The sequence below is a fragment of the Gobio gobio genome, assembly GCF_949357685.1.
Source record: "Gobio gobio genome assembly, chromosome: 25".
NCBI lineage: Eukaryota > Metazoa > Chordata > Actinopteri > Cypriniformes > Gobionidae > Gobio > Gobio gobio.
Window position 1 is genome coordinate 27,215,264 of NC_137121.1, and position 17,065 is coordinate 27,232,328.

Here is a 17,065-nt window from a genome sequence, read left to right on the forward strand (position 1 = left end):
CAACACTCGATACTCATTTTTTTCTTTTAGCTGTTTCACGTTTGTTTAAAGAAACTGAAAAAGACCGTGTCTATGTGGTTTTCAACCGATTTATGAATAAGAACAGGAAATTACGCCACTTCACATTGTCCAATGAAATTTGAGCGTGCTGTGCCACATCATGATTGGTTGGTGACATGCCAATTTTGACATTTTAAATATGTAATATGTGGATTTTTAATTGAATCGACACACTAGCAAACACTGAGAGAGCCATATGGTGGTTCTCGATCGACTGTGTGGTTACAGTTATGAATATGCAACTACTGGCATAAACTCATTGTAGCCTATTTTACTTTCACAGTGAGCAGAATATTTACAACAACAATTAAAAAAATAGAGTGAATAGTGGTTAGCAAGCAAGCAATGTCAGAATGCCAGAATCTGTCAGAAAGCGGTGTCAGAATCTGTCAGTCAAGCCTGAAGCAAGACGCAAACCTGTAGCAATGATGTCTCAGACTGTCTGACGGCAGATACCTAAAAATAAAGAGGAATTTTCTGACTTTCGAGCAATATGGCTGTTTTGTATAAATTTTGTATGCACTGACACTAGATCAGTAATAAAATTACAGAAAGAACAGAACATTACTGAGTGAAACTTTAATATCTATGGTTACAATCTTATTCAGCAATGCAAACTTTATTCTTTTTTTTATAGGTCGCACAGGACGCTACACACTGATTGAAAAATGGAGGGACACTGAGCGACATCTTGTTCCTCACGAGAGTCCGGTGGCCTCTCTGAACACGTGGGGGCAGTATGCCGGTGACGTGCAGTTTATCCTACACCGCACGGGTCCTTCTCTCAACGAGTACCCCCCAACTGAAAGTCTGACTCCTCGGGGCCCAGAGCGTGGTTTGCATCGGCAGAGCCTTCCACTGATGGCCAAGCTCCGAGCTCCAGGTGATCGTTCCCTCCGCCGACGCGAGCCACGGCGCAAGTCTCTGACCTTCACCGGTGTGCCCCGCAGTCTGAGGGACATCCTGAGTGGAGGCCGGCTCGGCGACAGTAGCGCCAAACAACGAGAGGTTTTAGTGAGAAGTGCCCACAATTCGCCGTCAATGTCCCCTCGGTTAACAGGCAACCGTGTGGAGGATCTTACCCAACTGGTGAGGCTGCAAAGGGAGACTCTTTCAGTTCTAGACAGCAGGATGGGGACGTACGAGGCAGAGCTTCGGATGTTGACTGAGAAAAGAGTTGGACTACAGGATGATGAACTGTATGTGAAGATGACAGAGGAGGTCTCAAGGTTGGAAAAGCAGGTCCGAAGAAACAAGGTGGAGATCGAGGAAGAGGAATTCTGGGCAACTGAGCTCCAGATCGAGCGGGAGAGCGAGAGGCAGCTGCAGGAACGAATCCAGGAGTTGAGCAGTCGGTTGCACAGTTGTGAGGCGGATATGGATCAGCGGCTGATGTCACTGCAGGGTATAGAGGCAGGGATAGAGGCTCAAAAGCAGCATAAGGAGATCAGAGAGACCCAGCAGGCCAGTGAAGGGGAGTTGAAGGCTAGACTTCAGAGAGTGAAAGCAGAACTCAAGGCTCAGGCTCAACACACAGCCCAGCTTGAAAACAGCTCAAGAGCAGTGGACCGCTCACTGGCTGAGTCGTGCAAGAGAATGCAGGTACGTCAAGGTGAACAAACTTAAAAATTGAGTAATCCATATCCAAGTTTTAAATATAACATTGAAGAGCGCAGTGCTTCTGAATTTTGCTATAAAGACAAGCACTGCTTTTCATTAGTGTATGTTGTAATCTGGCTGCAAAGAAGTCTACAATACCCGGATTAATCCATTTTTGATTTTCAGCCATCTTTGCTCATGGGCACAAAAGCTGAATACACTACACAACTTTTGCCCAGAATTTTACCTCAATTTGCAGTATTGGTGAGTCGACGCTAGCTGCAATATGTCTGATTTTGCAGATATTTTTTTAGCTTCTGATAATGAATCCATCCAATCGGAGGATATCAAACATGTTTTGAGCCAATTTTAGAACGCAGATTTTTTTTTTCATTTATCATGCGTCACCTAGCATTCTTTTCAGAGTGTATCAGTCGTTTAGTGTATCATGGCCAGTTTTTCTCTGTAACCATTTACAAAGTAAAAAAAAAATACAAAGTGTATGATGCCTAGTATTTTAATATCTCAGTTTTAAAAGTCTTGTGATGTATTGCAGCCTTAAAGGGTTAGTTCACCCAGAAATCAAAAATTTGTCATTATTTACTCACCCTCATGTTGTTCCAAACCCGTAAGACTTTTGTTCATCTTCGGAACACAAATGAGGATACTTTTAATGAAATCTGAGATTTCTGTCCCTCCATTGACAGTCTACACAACTACCACTTTGACGCTTCAAAAAGTTCATAGAGATCATAAAACGAATCCATATGAATTGAGCTGTTTATTCCAAATTTTCTGAAGAGACTTGATTGCTTTATATGATGAACAGACTTAATTTAGGCTTTTATTCACATGTAAACATTCATCAGCTCACACCAGTTGTGGTAAATGCATGCTCAAGCATGTTCGCTTGACGTTTGAGAATATACTTGTGTGTTACGCAACATGAGCTTCCGCAAGAAGCAATTGTGGTTGAGCTTCTGTTTATGCCCACTGATCAATGTTTATATGTGAATAAAAGCCTAATTTCAGTCTGTTCATCACATAAAGCAATCATATTTCTTACAAACAACTTTCATACAAAGTGGTAGTTGGAGGTCAATGGAGGTACATCTCAGATTTTATAACAAATATCTTCATTTGAGTTCCGACAAAGATGAACGAAAGTCTTGCGGGTTTGGAATTACATGAAGGTGAGTAAATGACAGAATTTTCATTTTTGGGTTGTTTAATAGCGTTATCTGAAGGCTCTACAAGAACGTGCAAAGTCTTTCATTAGCGACTAGCCTGAGCTGTGATGTCAAAGGCAGCAGGGAGCATTTCTACTTAACACTTTTAAGAGCCATCCAAAAATATCTGCATCTACCAGCAGGGAATAACTGGACCAGGCTAACCAGCCAAACCTTGACTCATTGGTCTCCCACATTAGGCTTCTTAAGTAATTAAACCAGCAAAATGTTCATGCCGGTTGACAAGCTTCAGTAAATGGTGAAATAGACCAGTGGTTCCCAACATGGGGGGGTGCCAGGAGCGCAGGAGCTTATATGCTTTGAGGTCAAATATGGATATGAAAACCCTTTTCATAGGTAAAGTTTCTAGGAATGCTCCAAATAATTGGCCACTGATCGGAACCAGTTGATAATTACTTCCTTTGATTCTATATATGGTCTCTCAGCTTGACAATAACATACAACCCCAAATCAGAAAAAGTTGGGACAGTATGGAATATGCAACAAAAAAAAAAGAAGTGATTTCTAAATTTACTTTGACTTGTATTTCATTGCAGACAATATGAACACAAAATATTTCATGTTTTGTCTGGTCAACTTCATGTCATTTGTAAATATGCATCCTTTCCTGTCATTCAGACCTGCAACACATTTAAAAAAAAGTTGGGACAGGAGCAATTTAGGGCTAGTAATGAGGTAAAATGGTTCAATAATGATGTGATTTGAAACAGGTGATGTCAACAGGTGATTGTAATTATGATTTGGTACAAAAGCAGCATCCAAGAAAGGTCTAATCCTTTAGGAGCAAAGATGGGCCGAGGATCGCCAGTTTGCCAACAAATACGTGAGAAAATTATTGAAATGTTTAAAAACAATGTTCCTCAAAGAAAGATAGGAAGAGATTTGGATATTTCACATTCAACAGTGCATAACATAATTAAAAGATTCAAGGAATCTGGAGGAATTTCAGTGCGTAAAGGACAAGGGCGCAAGCCTAAGCTGAACAACCGTGATCTCCGATCCCTCAGCGGCACTGCATCAAGAATCGTCATATAAGCGATATCACCACATGGGCTCAGGACTACTTTCACAATACGTAGTTACATCCACAAATGCCAGTTAAAACTGTACTGTGCCAAAAGGAAGCCCTATGTTAACAGTGTCCAGAAGCGCCGTCGACTTCTCTGGGCTCGGAGGCATCTGGGATGGACCATCACACAGTGGAAACGTGTACTGTGGTCAGATGAATCAGTATTTGAGGTATTTTTTGGGAGGAATGGACGCTGTGTGCTCTGGACCAAAGAAGAAAAGGATCATCCAGACTGTTACCAGCAACAAGTCCAAAAGCCAGGGTCTGTCATGGTATGGGGTTGTGTCAGTGCCCTTGGCAAAGGTAACTTGCACTTCTGTGAAGGCACCATTAATGCTGAAAAGTACATAGAGATTTTGGAGCATAATATGCTGCCTTCAAGAAGACATCTTTTCCAGGGACGTCCATGCATATTTCAACAAGACAATGCAAAACCACATTCTGCACAAATTACAAAGTCCTGGCTGCGGAGGAAGAGGGTACGGGTACTTGACTGGCCTGCCTGCAGTCCCGACCTGTCTCCAATAGAGAATATGTGGTGCATTTTGAAGCGCAAAATGCGACAACGAAGACCCCGTACTGTTGCCCACCATAAGACTTGTTTGCAGGAAGAATGGGACAAAATTACACCTGAAACACTTCATCACTTGGTGTCTTCAGTCCCTAAACGTCTTTTAAGTGTTGTGAAAAGGAATGGCAACATTACAAAGTGGTAAATGCTTTACTGTCCCAACTTTTTTTTAAATGTGTTGAAGGTCTGAATGACAGGAAAGGATGCATATTTACAAATGACATGAAGTTGACCAGACAAAACATGAAATATTTTGTGTTCATATTGTCTGCAATGAAATACAAGTAAATTTAGAAATCACTTCTTTGTTTATTTATTTGCGTTTTCCATTCTGTCCCAACTTTTTCTGATTTGGGGTTGAAAACCGATCACATTTTTACAACACAAAAGACGCAAGATTGCTCACACCAGCCGTGAGATCAGCAGCGGCTGCATCTCCATTAGACTAGAGTACAATAATAACGCGGTGAAAAAGTTTTTATAATTCAAACTACTTTATATATTAAAAAAATCCCAGTAATCTTGGTCTTCTAATAAACCTGCTCTTCTTCCACTCTCTTCTGAACTCTTTCCCTCACACGAGAGCGTGTTCTCCTCATTACAGCTTCAGGTGAAGGGTTGCCCGAAGTAGAGATGCACCGGTCGACCGACCATCAATCAGAATTTTTTTTTTATTCCGGCCAATCTTTGTTCTGCACTTGCACACAAAATGCATGGCAATCATTTCAGTAGAAACGACAAACAAGCGCTTCTCTATACTGCTTCAAACTGCATTTGAATAGTTGGTAGCAAATTCTTAAAAAATGAAAACATGCTTACAGGCTGTGTCTGTAAGTCAGAAGCGCCAGACTGTACTTGCAAAGAAGGAATTGCCCCACTTTGTAGAATCAGCCTTTATGCACAGCCGGCCTTGTACTCTCTCAGGTTCTGGAAACAGTCCTCAGAAAAATGCGCAGCACACAGTCGAATATTTGGGTTGTACCTTTCTGGAACAGTGTTGTAAATAAAGCTTAACCACTGTTTTCTAATTGTGTCCTCTTTTGGAAGGCCAAAAACACAACGAAAAAATTCGAAACATTTAGAAAATACGAAAAAACACTGCGTCTCCACGACATGGCGGTGGCAACAATACCACAGCGAGAATAAAAGTTACGCCGCCTTTCTTTACGAATACATTTGGGCGGTGTTATGAAACTCTGCCCCCACAGACTGACATAGATTTGTGGGAACGTGTTTGGATGAAGCGCTTTAGGAAGGTGTGACTGAGCCTTAGCTTTTACAAAGAATATCGGACCCACTTTATATTAGGTGGCCTTAACTACTATGTACTATCATTTAAATGAATCATTTGATACGGTGCACTTATTTTGTACATGTATGTTTTACATTGTACTTACATTTTAAAAATGACCTGCCTGTAATTACATCTGTAATTAATTTCTGTAGATATGAACACAATACAATATGAACACAGTAAGTACATTGTACTTATTTTTTGATGTAAGTACATAGAAGGCCATCTAATATAAAGTGAGACCAGAATATCTCTCTGGGTTTGAGACTTTGTAACTCTGCAGATCTTATACATGCACAAATAGCTACATAACACACTAAAGAAAAAGGAAAACAAGAAATCGCGTCATATGACCCCTTTAAACATTGAATTGGGGTGGGGGTTTATATTAGCCTGATCCTACCAGACTCTCGTACATTTCATTTGTACAGAGAGTCTGGCCACTCTCCATTGACAAGCGTTAACTTCCTTGAAGGCGGGTACTCTGTTGAAGTTTAAAGGGTAACTAAACCCCTGCTCAGAGCTTAACTCCACCCACTGGCAATTTTCAAAAAATGCTGGAAAAGTGGGCAGAGCCCGGCGGACACAGAGGGTACAAACCGAGGGCGGGGCTGAGCGGAGGGCGTGCACCTGAGACACGCAGTGACGGATTGATTGACAGCTGTCAGACTCGCGAGTCGCAAAGATGGAGAATGACTGAAGTGACGCCAGCTTTGCAACAGAGCGGTCATTTCTCCTACCTTCACCTGAAGTGGAGGAGGGTGGATTGTCTGTAACAGACACAAACCCGGAGCCTTATCAATGCGAGCCGCAGCTCAAACTGCGTTAACTCCCGATGCAGACGATGCTAGTGAAACAGCCGCGCAAGAGAACTGACCTAATCTATCTGCGTCCGCGGCAACCACTTGCGTGACAGGGTTTGAAAGTGCGTCTCATGTATGAAAATTATCTGTACACATGACGGGCGGCAATAGTATCGCAAGAAAAGCCTGACGTGTACTGACAACTGCATTATTTAACCGTATTTTCTTCAATACAATGTTAAAGCAAGTCTCAAGTGAGTTTCATTCATAATGTTTACTTCATGTAACATGACAGTTCATACTGGAGTGAAGCCGTTCTCATCGTGTGATTGGGGGAAACATTTCTGAGGGCGTGGTGAGCTCGTGCTAGGGGCGCGGATAGCGAGCCGTTGGAGGTACCATCCTACGTCACGATGTACCACAACGTCCAATAGGAAAATTAAACTGCAGTAGCCACCGTTCAACCTTAAGAGGGCAGCACTTTGGCGGTTTTACACCATATTTTATAGAATTAAAACACTTTATACTCAAATGTCAAAACATTGACTCGAATCAATGAACAGCATTAATAAAGCCCCAGTATTACAGATCATTAACTAAAAAAAGTTGGTTTAGGGTTTAGTTACCCTTTAAAACTATTGGATCTGCCAAGAGCCACTCTGGATCTGCCATAACCAATCGCTAACGTTTGGTCGTGACGTATGTCATGCACCGTTCGCCTTTATTTCTCACATGGAAGTCCGTAAAAATAAACGTGCAGCCACCTCAGTGATAAAACCTTGTGCAATTGGATTGTGATTTAATCATGGTGGAGGGGAGAGTTTTGTGGTTGGGAAAACGCTGCTCACGTGGTCCATAACATGATTGTATACTGTAAATAAAATATCATATGCTTGGTATGTAAGAATAAATACTGATGTAAATAACGGCCCAATTCAAATGTTTACGTGCTTTTCTTCCTTTTATTTTTTGAGCGTGATGAAATATATTGCTCTTGAAAATACTTGCCAGCATTTAAAGAAAAACAAGTCTACAAATGCATCCAAATTACAGTGAAGCGCAACCGCACGGTGCTCTGCAGTGGTCAAAAAGGATATAAACAGTGAATTCGGACGGCAATTAAATTACCACACGACCTTGGTGTTTGTCAAAACCAGTAGGTAATTCGGCCGGGAATTTTTACGCGGGTGGTGGGAGACAGACGGCAGTGAATAAAATTACTGACTAACCCCTGTAAATGATGACAATGCCTTCCGACCCCACGCTAAACAATTACCGCCCGAATAGGCCTTCAGCCAACTCCTTCACCACTAACTTTTCCCTGGACACAACATCATGGCCACCAAAAAACTCAGCAAAGATTGTTCTTGCTCCGGCTTTAACTTCTGGATACTCGGCAGCAGTGCCACAACGGAATGAATGGCTTTGCTCGCATATTTTCTCCGCCGCCATTAGTGAACTACAACTCAAACTAGTGCACGACATCAATGTCATCGTTTTCAGCCACTCCCTCTATTCTCTGATTGGACCGGTAAAAATTTGTTCGGTGAAAACCAAAGACTATACCGCAGTCCCAGACGGAGTACTGAAGGAAAATGAAAATTGAGCGGAAATACGTAGGAGGGCGGAGCCAGGCTAGGTTTATATGAATTCATTTCTGAAGGGAACTGAATACAAAAGGTTCTATGATATTTTCCTTTCATCTTACCTCCGTATGATGCCTATTAAAGGGCTAGTTCACCCAAAAATGAAAATTAGCCCATGATTTACTCACCCTCAAGTCATCCTAGGTGTATATGACATTCTTCTTTCGGACGGATAAATATTAATATTAATAATGTCCTGACTCATCCAAGCATTATAATGGCAGTGAATTGATGGGTTGTTTTTTAAGTCTATAAAAGTGCATCTTTCCATCATATAACTGCTCCACACGGCTCCGGGGGTTAAAAAAAAGCCTTCTAAAGCGAAAAATATCCATATTTAAAACTTTGTAGACTAAAATAACTAGCTTCCAGCAGTCAGCAGTAGACAAAACGACTTGCGGTGAAAGAGTAACCCTTGACGCATGCGTATTGACGAACGCATTAGCGCAGAGGATTGAGCAAAACAAAATACCGGTCATGAATTAGAAGTCTACAACGAGATTTTTTTAAAGAGAAATGGCGGATAATTTCGGTATAAGAGAAGAGGAGCTTGAGTTTGTTGCCCAGCCCTATCTACGAGGTGTGTCGAAGCTTGAGATGCTCCTGTACATCGCGTCAGGGGTTACTCTTTTAGCGCAAGTCGACTTGCGTACCGCTGACCGCCGAAAGCTAGTTAAATGAATGCATCATGCTATAAAGTTTTAAATATGGATATTTTTCTTACACAAACGCTTCACTTCAGAAGGCCATTATTAACCCCCCGGACCTGTGTGGAGCAGTTATATGATGGATAGATGCACTTTTATAGACTAACAACTCATCAAGTCAATGCCATTATAATGTTTGGAAGAGCCAAGACATTGTTTATATAACTCTGATTGTATTCGTCTGAAAGAAGAATGTCATATACACCTAGGATGACTTGAGGGTGAGTAAATCATGGGCTTATTTAAATTTTTGGGTGAACTATCCCTTTAAAGTAGTGTTTATAAGTGCAGCACTGCTCTGTTTACCAAGGATACTCTATATTGCTGCTGTTCCATAAGCGCTACCTTCTGCCAGAGAGGGGTGCAGGGAGGGGGCTCAGGTTTTCTTCTATGCAAGGAAGGGGGGCTTCATGGACAAAAGGTTGGGAACCACTGAACTAGACTAGCACTAACTAGAAATTCATGCTGGTCTTGGCTGCTCTTTTCAGCAGGGATCTGTCTAAAACATTCTCACTTGTGATTGCTGTACATACACAAATGACGCATGTGTTTGGATTCTTGAGCTAATTTTGTGGAAGTACATTGGAGAATTGTTACTAGCCAGTTTTTATTGCATTGCTGCAGGCTGAATGCCAGTTGCAACACTACACAAACATTTCATTAGTACCCTCTCCTCCCTCTTCTCACCAGGAGAGTCAGTACGAGCTGGAGCAGCTGACGAAAGAGTTGAGGCAGGTAAACCTACAGCAGTTTATTCAACAAACAGGCACCAAAGTGACGGTCCTGCCTGTGGAGCCTGGCGACGAGGACTCTAGCAACACAACAGACGATAAAGGTATCTGTTTTACTGATATCCAAAGCCCCATATCAGAACCGAATAGTCTGTGGTTCAGAATTGCTCCATACAGTATGGATACTGTTAGCACTCAGCATGAATGACGACAAGGCCTCAACCATAATGAGTAATGAGTGCTTTTTACAAGTGTCATTAATGGCAAGGCCACATCTGGTTTCAATTTAGTGCAGTGTCAAATCTGCAGGCCCTCGTAGTATCTGCTTTTCAAAAAAAAAAAAAAAAAAAAAAAGTTTTTTGTGGGCAGGACAGTTAATGTTTTTTCCTGTAAACCATATAAGGCTGAAGGTGATTCAGAAGCACTGCTGAGAGTTGAGTGCCATGACAGAATATAGCTGCAATGATTGACTCAACAGCCCTACCTCTGTCATTTACTCTGTCAAGTACAAAAACAAATCTTTTGAACTTTATTGACGTCAATCCTGGACGGGAAAAGAACTACAATTGCAAGCCTTCTGTTTGTAGATGTCACTAAGTTCAAAGTGATTCCTTTTTTTTTGTTTTGTTTATATTACTAATCCAAAGTGCCACCTCGTGGTTGTAGCTGGTATTGTAAGTGTTATTCCTGCAGTCGTGGCCAAATAGTTTACCCCAGGGGTGTCCAAACCTGTTCCTCTAGAGCTACCCTTCTGCAAAGTTCAGCTCCAAACCTGATCAAACACAACTGATCAAGATAGTTAAGATCTTCAGGAGCACTTGATAATCACTGTTGGATTATGGCAAGCCATTTTGACCTTGTTTAGTCAGAGGACATGAATTCTTGAAATCAATAATTCAATTTTTACGAGTTAAAATGCTAGTTCTTGATATCAGGAATTCAATTTTTTACCAGTAACAATAGCAATTTTTGATATAAAGAATTACATTTCCACTAGTAAAAATGTTCATTCTTGATATAAACAATGATGCCGTCATTTGCACAAATACAAATTCTTGATATCAAGAATTAGGGGAGAGCAGGGCACAACCTAACGCTTTTTGACTTCCTCAGTTTGTGTAAATCCACTTGTGTTTCAGAGTATTTATTTTTCCCACATTAATTGCACACATCTAGTACAGTTATGTGGTTTTGTTTCATTAATACAGTGTATACATTTTTTCTTGATATACCCTGAAAGAATGGAAGTGAAATGTGACAACATGCCCTGTAGGTGGGGTACATTGTAACATGACCAAATGACAGCTTAAAGGTCCTGTTCTTCGTGATCCCATTTTAAAAACTTTAGTTAGTGTGTAATGTTGCTGTTAGAGCATATATAATACCTGTAAAATGATAAAGCTCCAAGTTCAATGCAAAGCGAGATATTTTATTTAACAGAAGTTCCCTTTCAAAGCCTACAGCGAACGGCCGGTTTGGACTACATCCCTGCACATCCGGCTTTAATTACGTCAGTAGAGCAGTTTGTCGACTAACCTCCGCCCACAAGAGTACGCGAAAAAGGGGGCGTGATCTTGTTGCTCTCGCGTGGAGAAGAGGAAGTGTTGCGTTCGGTTGCGTTTGTATAGTTTGTTTGTCGCCATGTCGTCGAGACGCTGTTATTTTCATCCCGGAGTCAAGTCACCTTTGTTTGGCTTTCCCAGGGACGCTGTACTTAGAGATCATTGAGCGCATGCATCCCCGTTATGGTGAGAGGCGTGACCTTTCCGGTAACGTGCGCTCTGCGTGCGCTAAGCTGCAGTCGAATCACAACACGGGAACCGCTGGCACAATAAGAACTCGTTATGTATTTCTGAAGGAGGGACTTCATAGAACAGGGAAATCTTTCAAGCCGTTTTGAGGACAGTGAAAACAGCAGTATACAGATAAGTAAATTGTGTGAAAAATACTGTGTTTTTTTACACGCGAAACATGAACACATGTTATATTGCACACTGTAAACACAATCAAAGCTTCAAAAAACACGAAAAACGGGACCTTTAAAATATTATCAATAATAAGAAAAACTAAAATATTTTGTCAGTGAAATATAATTATTAACATTTTCAAATAAAATAAATGCATTTTATAAGCATTAAAAATATACTCCTTTTTTTAGTTTTACAACAAACACGCTGCTAAATAATAATAATTTCTGAACATTGACTCTCATTCATTATTCACCTTTTTCTCATGGTTTCTCAAAAGAATTCATAACATTTATAGAATATAATAGCGTAGTTCTAATAGGGGCTCATTGTTTTGTCGTCCTGGCATGTGTGGAAAGTTTTAAACCATGTTGTGTTGTGTCCCGCTCTCCCCTACATTTCAACTAGTAAAACTAAAAACTATAGTTCTTGACATCTGTAATTGTATTTTCACTAGTTAAATGTCACCAAAGGCTATCATCAAATTCTCAATCAAGAATTGATTTCTTACTAGTTGAAAAATCCAAGTACACATATCAGCTTTGTATTTATTATTTATAAAAATATAATTTGATATCAATAATTACTTTGTTACTAGTAAAAATATTCATTTCAGATTCAAGAACTCAATTTTCACTAGTTAATTGTCAAGCCTTTTAATCATTCACAGGATATGAATTCTTGATATCAACAATTAAATTTTCACTAGTTAAGATGCTTATATTTGACATCAGGGATTAAATTTCTACTAGTAACTATGGAAAATTTTGATATCAGGAATTAGATTTCCACTAGTAAAATGTTCATTCTTGATATCAATAATGATGTCATCACTCGCAGAAATCGAATTCTTGATATCAATAATTCAATTTCAACTAGTAAAAACTATAATTCTTGATATCTGTAATTGTATTTTCACTAGTGAAATGTCACCATAGGCTGCCATTCAAATTCAATTGTTGATATCAAGAATTAATTTCTTACTAGTTGAAATCCAATTGTTGATATCAAGAATTAATTTCTTACTAGTTGAAATTCAATTGTTGATATCAAGAATTAATTTCTTACTAGTTGAAATTCAATTGTTGATATCAAGAATTAATTTCTTACTAGTTGAAATTCAATTGTTGATATCAAGAATTAATTTCTTACTAGTTGAAATTCAATTGTTTATATCAAGAATTAATTTCTTACTAGTTGAAATTCAATTGTTGATATCAAGAATTAATTTCTTACTAGTTGAAATTCAATTGTTGATATCAAGAATTAATTTCTTACTAGTTGAAATTCAATTGTTTATATCAAGAATTAATTTCTTACTAGTTGAAATTCAATTGTTGATATCAAGAATTAATTTCTTACTAGTTGAAATTCAATTGTTTATATCAAGAATTAATTTCTTACTAGTTGAAATTCAATTGTTGATATCAGGAATTAATTTCTTACTAGTTGAAATTCAATAGTTGATATCAAGAATTAATTTCTTACTAGTTGAAATTCAATTGTTGATATCAAGAATTCATATCCTGGGAACGATTCCAAGTCAAAACGGCTTGAAGATGTATGCAAACTGCCAATATCTGGTCAAGACTGCACTTGTTTGCATTCTAAGTCCATTCTTCAAATTTCCCCTTTGACCTTGATTATACTTTTATATTCTTAAGATCCCCATTAGTGCAATGAGATAACACAAAGTTATTTAAGATGTCATTTAATTGTTTTCTTTTATTTCCCAGACTTTGCTGCATTAACTGGCTCGTTGAAACGTCCAGCTTTATCTTATCCAGTGGTTGGCAGCATCCGTGGACTGCATAGTCCAATCTCCTCAGGTCTGAATCCTGAAGGCATCTACGTTTGAGGACCATGAACCACTTCAGACTTTAAAAAAAACTCTACATATATGTTTTTGGCTGAATTATTTGTATTTGTTAGCTACAGCAGATATTCTCAGCATAAAGGAGAACCAGTGGCGCAACCTTTCATGCAGTTTTTCAATACTTGATCTTGATCACAGAGAACTGCATACCATTTCAAATGCAAACAAAAGCATTCTGATTTTCATATGTATAGTATCATTGCAGTGTCTACTGTTTGAAAGTGGTACAGATGAAGGATGAATTACTTTGGAAGCTTAAATATATTTTTGTATTCTCATTTTAGCCTCTAAAGATGTGTGTATGAATGTGCAACTTCTATAGTTTTTTTTCAATAGAGATCAATATGAGATTTCAAACCTGTGATATATACGTTTTATTGTTTTACATTTCATCATAATGTGGTTGATTTTTATGTTTCTCAATCTGTGTTTTACTATGTTGAGCCAAAGACGATCACCTATTTTAGCTGCAATATGTTACTGCATGAAATATCATACTCCTAGCTTTACTTTGTCCTTATTGTTGATATATGCATAAAATGTTACTGATATTGACAAATACACAAGTATTATTGCTTGAAATGTACTTTTACTCTTAAAGGGATAGTTCGCTCAAAATTAAAATCCTCACACTCGTGTTGTTCCAAACTTGTATGACTTTCTTATGTGGAACAAAGGGAGACATTTAAAAAAATGTATCAGTGTTTCGAGAGACTTTTCATTTTGAGTCAACCATTAATATTATTGCATATGTGTTACATCATTTGATTCAGCCAAAAAATGAAATCACAGCTATTTAGCTGACAGTAGTGCCTTACTGAAATTCAACTCAAGCCATGTTAGACTCTACTTTAATGATGGTGCAAGCATGTTATCTCTGTGAATTAGATTTTGGTATTTTCAGTGTACATGTAAAATTTATTATGATGTTTTATGCTCAGATTTAGCTTCCATGTCTTGTACTTATGGATGCATTTGATGTCAGTAGATATTAGGGGTATTAAACTCGTTTTAAATGGTTTCCTACAGTATGTGGAGTTTGCAAAATGTCAACCATGTACTATATATTTTTTTTGTAAACACCCCTATACACCTATATATAGAGATGTGAATCCCTATTAAAGCCAAATCACCTCATATGAATGCTCCTTATTGAACAACATAACCCTTTTGAGTAATAAAGGCAAAGTCAAGTGTAACAGCAAGAGAACAGAATTGGCACCGGATTAAAAGGAAAGCCACACTTGTGTGCTAGGAATGAGCCGACAAGTCCCTTATGTTGTGAAGGCCACCGTCCCACAGTATGTGTGGTTTAACTATAGCCAATATGGGGCTGCATGGAGCTCCAGCCAGGCAAAACACCTCGTCCACTTCAAGACCCCATTCCCGAAGAGTTTTTAGGGCAGTGGCACAGATATTTCGAGAGCCCCACGCGGTTAAGACACAGGTGCAGAGAGGGCTGTTCTCATGCCCGAACCTCCTCCTCATCTGACCAATCAGAACGGCAAACTCCTTCATGCAGATCTGATAACATAAGAATAGGTTAATAAGACTAATAAACCTTAAAAAACATAGTATTAGAGCAAAACAGATGACGTGTTATTAGTTGTAAAAATGCAAATATTTCATGATTTACCTTTGCTGCTTTGCAGGTCTCTATTTGGGTTTGACTGAACCCAAAATCCGTAAGACTATCAAGTGAATCCTCAGAGAAACCGATAACATCACCTGAGAAAATGACCTTCAGCTGATTGAGGATGTGATGATCGGCCTGATCGTACAGCAAAGCAGCTGGAATCCCTAAACTCAACAAAATGTGCAAACATTAACTAATGCGTTCCAATAACTTTGAAACTTGTTAAACGTTCATGCATCATGAGGTGATCTACCTGTATGCAGAGCTTTATAGACATCATCCCTGTCAGTAGAGAGGAACAGCTTTACTTTGTTTGATTGAAGAGTATTTAGGAGTTCTTCCTTTTTGCAAAAGAAAAATTTGCCTATCTCTAGACCTGGTGATAGAAAAAAAGCAAAGCAATATAAGCATATAGCATCAAAAATAAGCACATATAATAAGCACAATAAGCCAATCGATGTAGAAAAATATTAACAGCACAAATCACAGTTTTATCATTATTATTATTATGAGAAACCTTAGATATTTCAATAAATTATATAACATAAAAGTTTTTTATGCATTTTAAATGCATTAAATGTCTATCACTTGCTGTAAAATGGTGATTCTGGCCCATAAAAAATCTTTTATATGTAAAAAAAAAAAAAAAAACTATATTTTTTCAGTATCAGCATCTATAAAATAAAATTTAATCAAAAGTCAAAACTGCCTTTAAAAAAAAATCAAACAGGATTATAAATAGCAGAAGTGATTAATAGTAAATATAATACGCATTTTTAGGAGCACCTAAAATGACCACTTGATGAAACAGAAAAACAATGGTTTGATTGTATGTATGTAGGCTCCATATTAAAATGATCTTACCAAAGTGAACTTACCATAGTGCTTTACACTCTCAACTATCTTCATTTTGATTTCTTCTGAACACTCCTTTGAAATGAGAATCACTTCAAAAAGCAAAGATTCAGTCTTGTTCAGGTCCACAAGTCTCTCATTCACAGTTTTCATAGCCTATATTCACACCAGGCATTTCAAAGTCATAAATCTGAATATGGCCATGTATGTCACACCCAATAAATATATTCCTACCTTAATAAAAGTGAATGCTCTGCCTTTGAGTAGTGCATCTGTGTTTGTGGACGTTGAGTTCAAGTCAAATAGGTCATTATATTGCAGGGCAATCACAAGAGGACCTGTGCAAATCTGTAGAAACAGATGAGATACAGCCATGAATGAGTGCAAGCGCATTATTAAGTTTCGTGTAGTAACTTCTGACTTTACCTTGTTATCCTCCATTCTCTTCAAAATATCCGTCCTTTACCTAACAGATGCGGAAGTGAGGAAAATGTTGCGACCGTGACTTCAACAAAAACAAAACAAACCTGCGCGTAACTAAACATAATATGGACGCTCCTAAAAGACATAAATGACGTAATTAAAAAAGTGAAATGTGACCTATATATGCTTCACGCTGCATTGTAAAGTTCTAGTGCTACTTCAACATTTACTTCACTGTCCTCCGCCGCCTCGCGCTGTGGAGCGGCATAACATCAGCCTGATCAGCGTTTGATGGAGGAGTTTTAAAGATCCACGATTTAATCCACGATTAAAACATTGCATTTTTCCATCCTGTCATATGAACAACCAGTCAGTAATGATACAGATTTAGGTTTTATGAATCACAAGTGCAGAAAACTTTCTTCATTTGTAAAGTATAACTGGTCTTTCACTCAGTGAGTCAGATATTGATTCAGCAACCACACCTTGATGTTCTGTCTGTATGGAAGCTTCTGCCACGGAATAAACACGATTAAAAGATAAATGCGACTTGTTAACTCGCAATTCTGCCTTTATAA

General features: G+C 38.7%; 2 protein-coding genes across 5 annotated transcripts in view; one reads left to right on the forward strand and one right to left on the reverse strand.

The window, feature by feature from the left end:
- rassf8a (Ras association domain family member 8a) overlaps window positions 1–14,710 on the forward strand; it is a 35,280-nt gene extending 20,570 nt beyond the window's left edge. The window contains exons 3-6 of one of the 3 annotated variants that reach the window (XM_079809624.1): window positions 698–1,662; window positions 1,846–1,923; window positions 9,690–9,834; window positions 13,434–14,710. In XM_079809624.1, the coding sequence (XP_079665750.1) occupies window positions 698–1,662; window positions 1,846–1,923; window positions 9,690–9,834; window positions 13,434–13,555 (1,310 nt within the window). In that variant the 3' untranslated portion in view covers window positions 13,556–14,710. Of the gene's footprint in view, window positions 1–697; window positions 1,673–1,845; window positions 1,924–9,689; window positions 9,835–13,433 lie in introns of all 3 variants that reach the window. The other 2 variants (XM_079809625.1, XM_079809626.1) reach the window with 2 other exon arrangements.
- Window positions 13,399–16,743, reverse strand: LOC307121868 (cytosolic 5'-nucleotidase 1B). 2 transcript variants are annotated; one of them, XM_079809628.1, is made up of 6 exons: window positions 16,491–16,743; window positions 16,299–16,412; window positions 16,088–16,220; window positions 15,463–15,585; window positions 15,210–15,373; window positions 13,399–15,097 (listed from the first exon to the last, which is right to left on the reverse strand). In XM_079809628.1, exons 1-6 carry the CDS (start codon window positions 16,503–16,505, stop codon window positions 14,825–14,827), a joined length of 822 nt encoding a protein of 273 aa, XP_079665754.1. In that variant the 5' UTR covers window positions 16,506–16,743; the 3' UTR covers window positions 13,399–14,824. The 2 variants fall into 2 exon arrangements, with proteins under 2 accessions (XP_079665754.1, XP_079665753.1); XM_079809627.1 differs by having other exon boundaries at window positions 16,299–16,585.
- Window positions 16,744–17,065: the final 322 nt, after the last annotated feature.

Bases quoted from the DNA above. Each gene is read 5' to 3' on its own strand.
- LOC307121868 (XM_079809627.1), bottom strand. From the start codon at position 16,505: ATGGAGGATAACAAGGTAAAGTCAGAAGTTACTACACGAAACTTAATA. The intron at 15,586-16,087 runs GTAAGTTCACTT...TTCTATCACCAG, and splicing joins TGAGAGTGTAAAGCACTATG to GTCTAGAGATAGGCAAATTT. The intron at 15,374-15,462 runs GTAGATCACCTC...TGTTGAGTTTAG, and splicing joins CTATAAAGCTCTGCATACAG to GGATTCCAGCTGCTTTGCTG.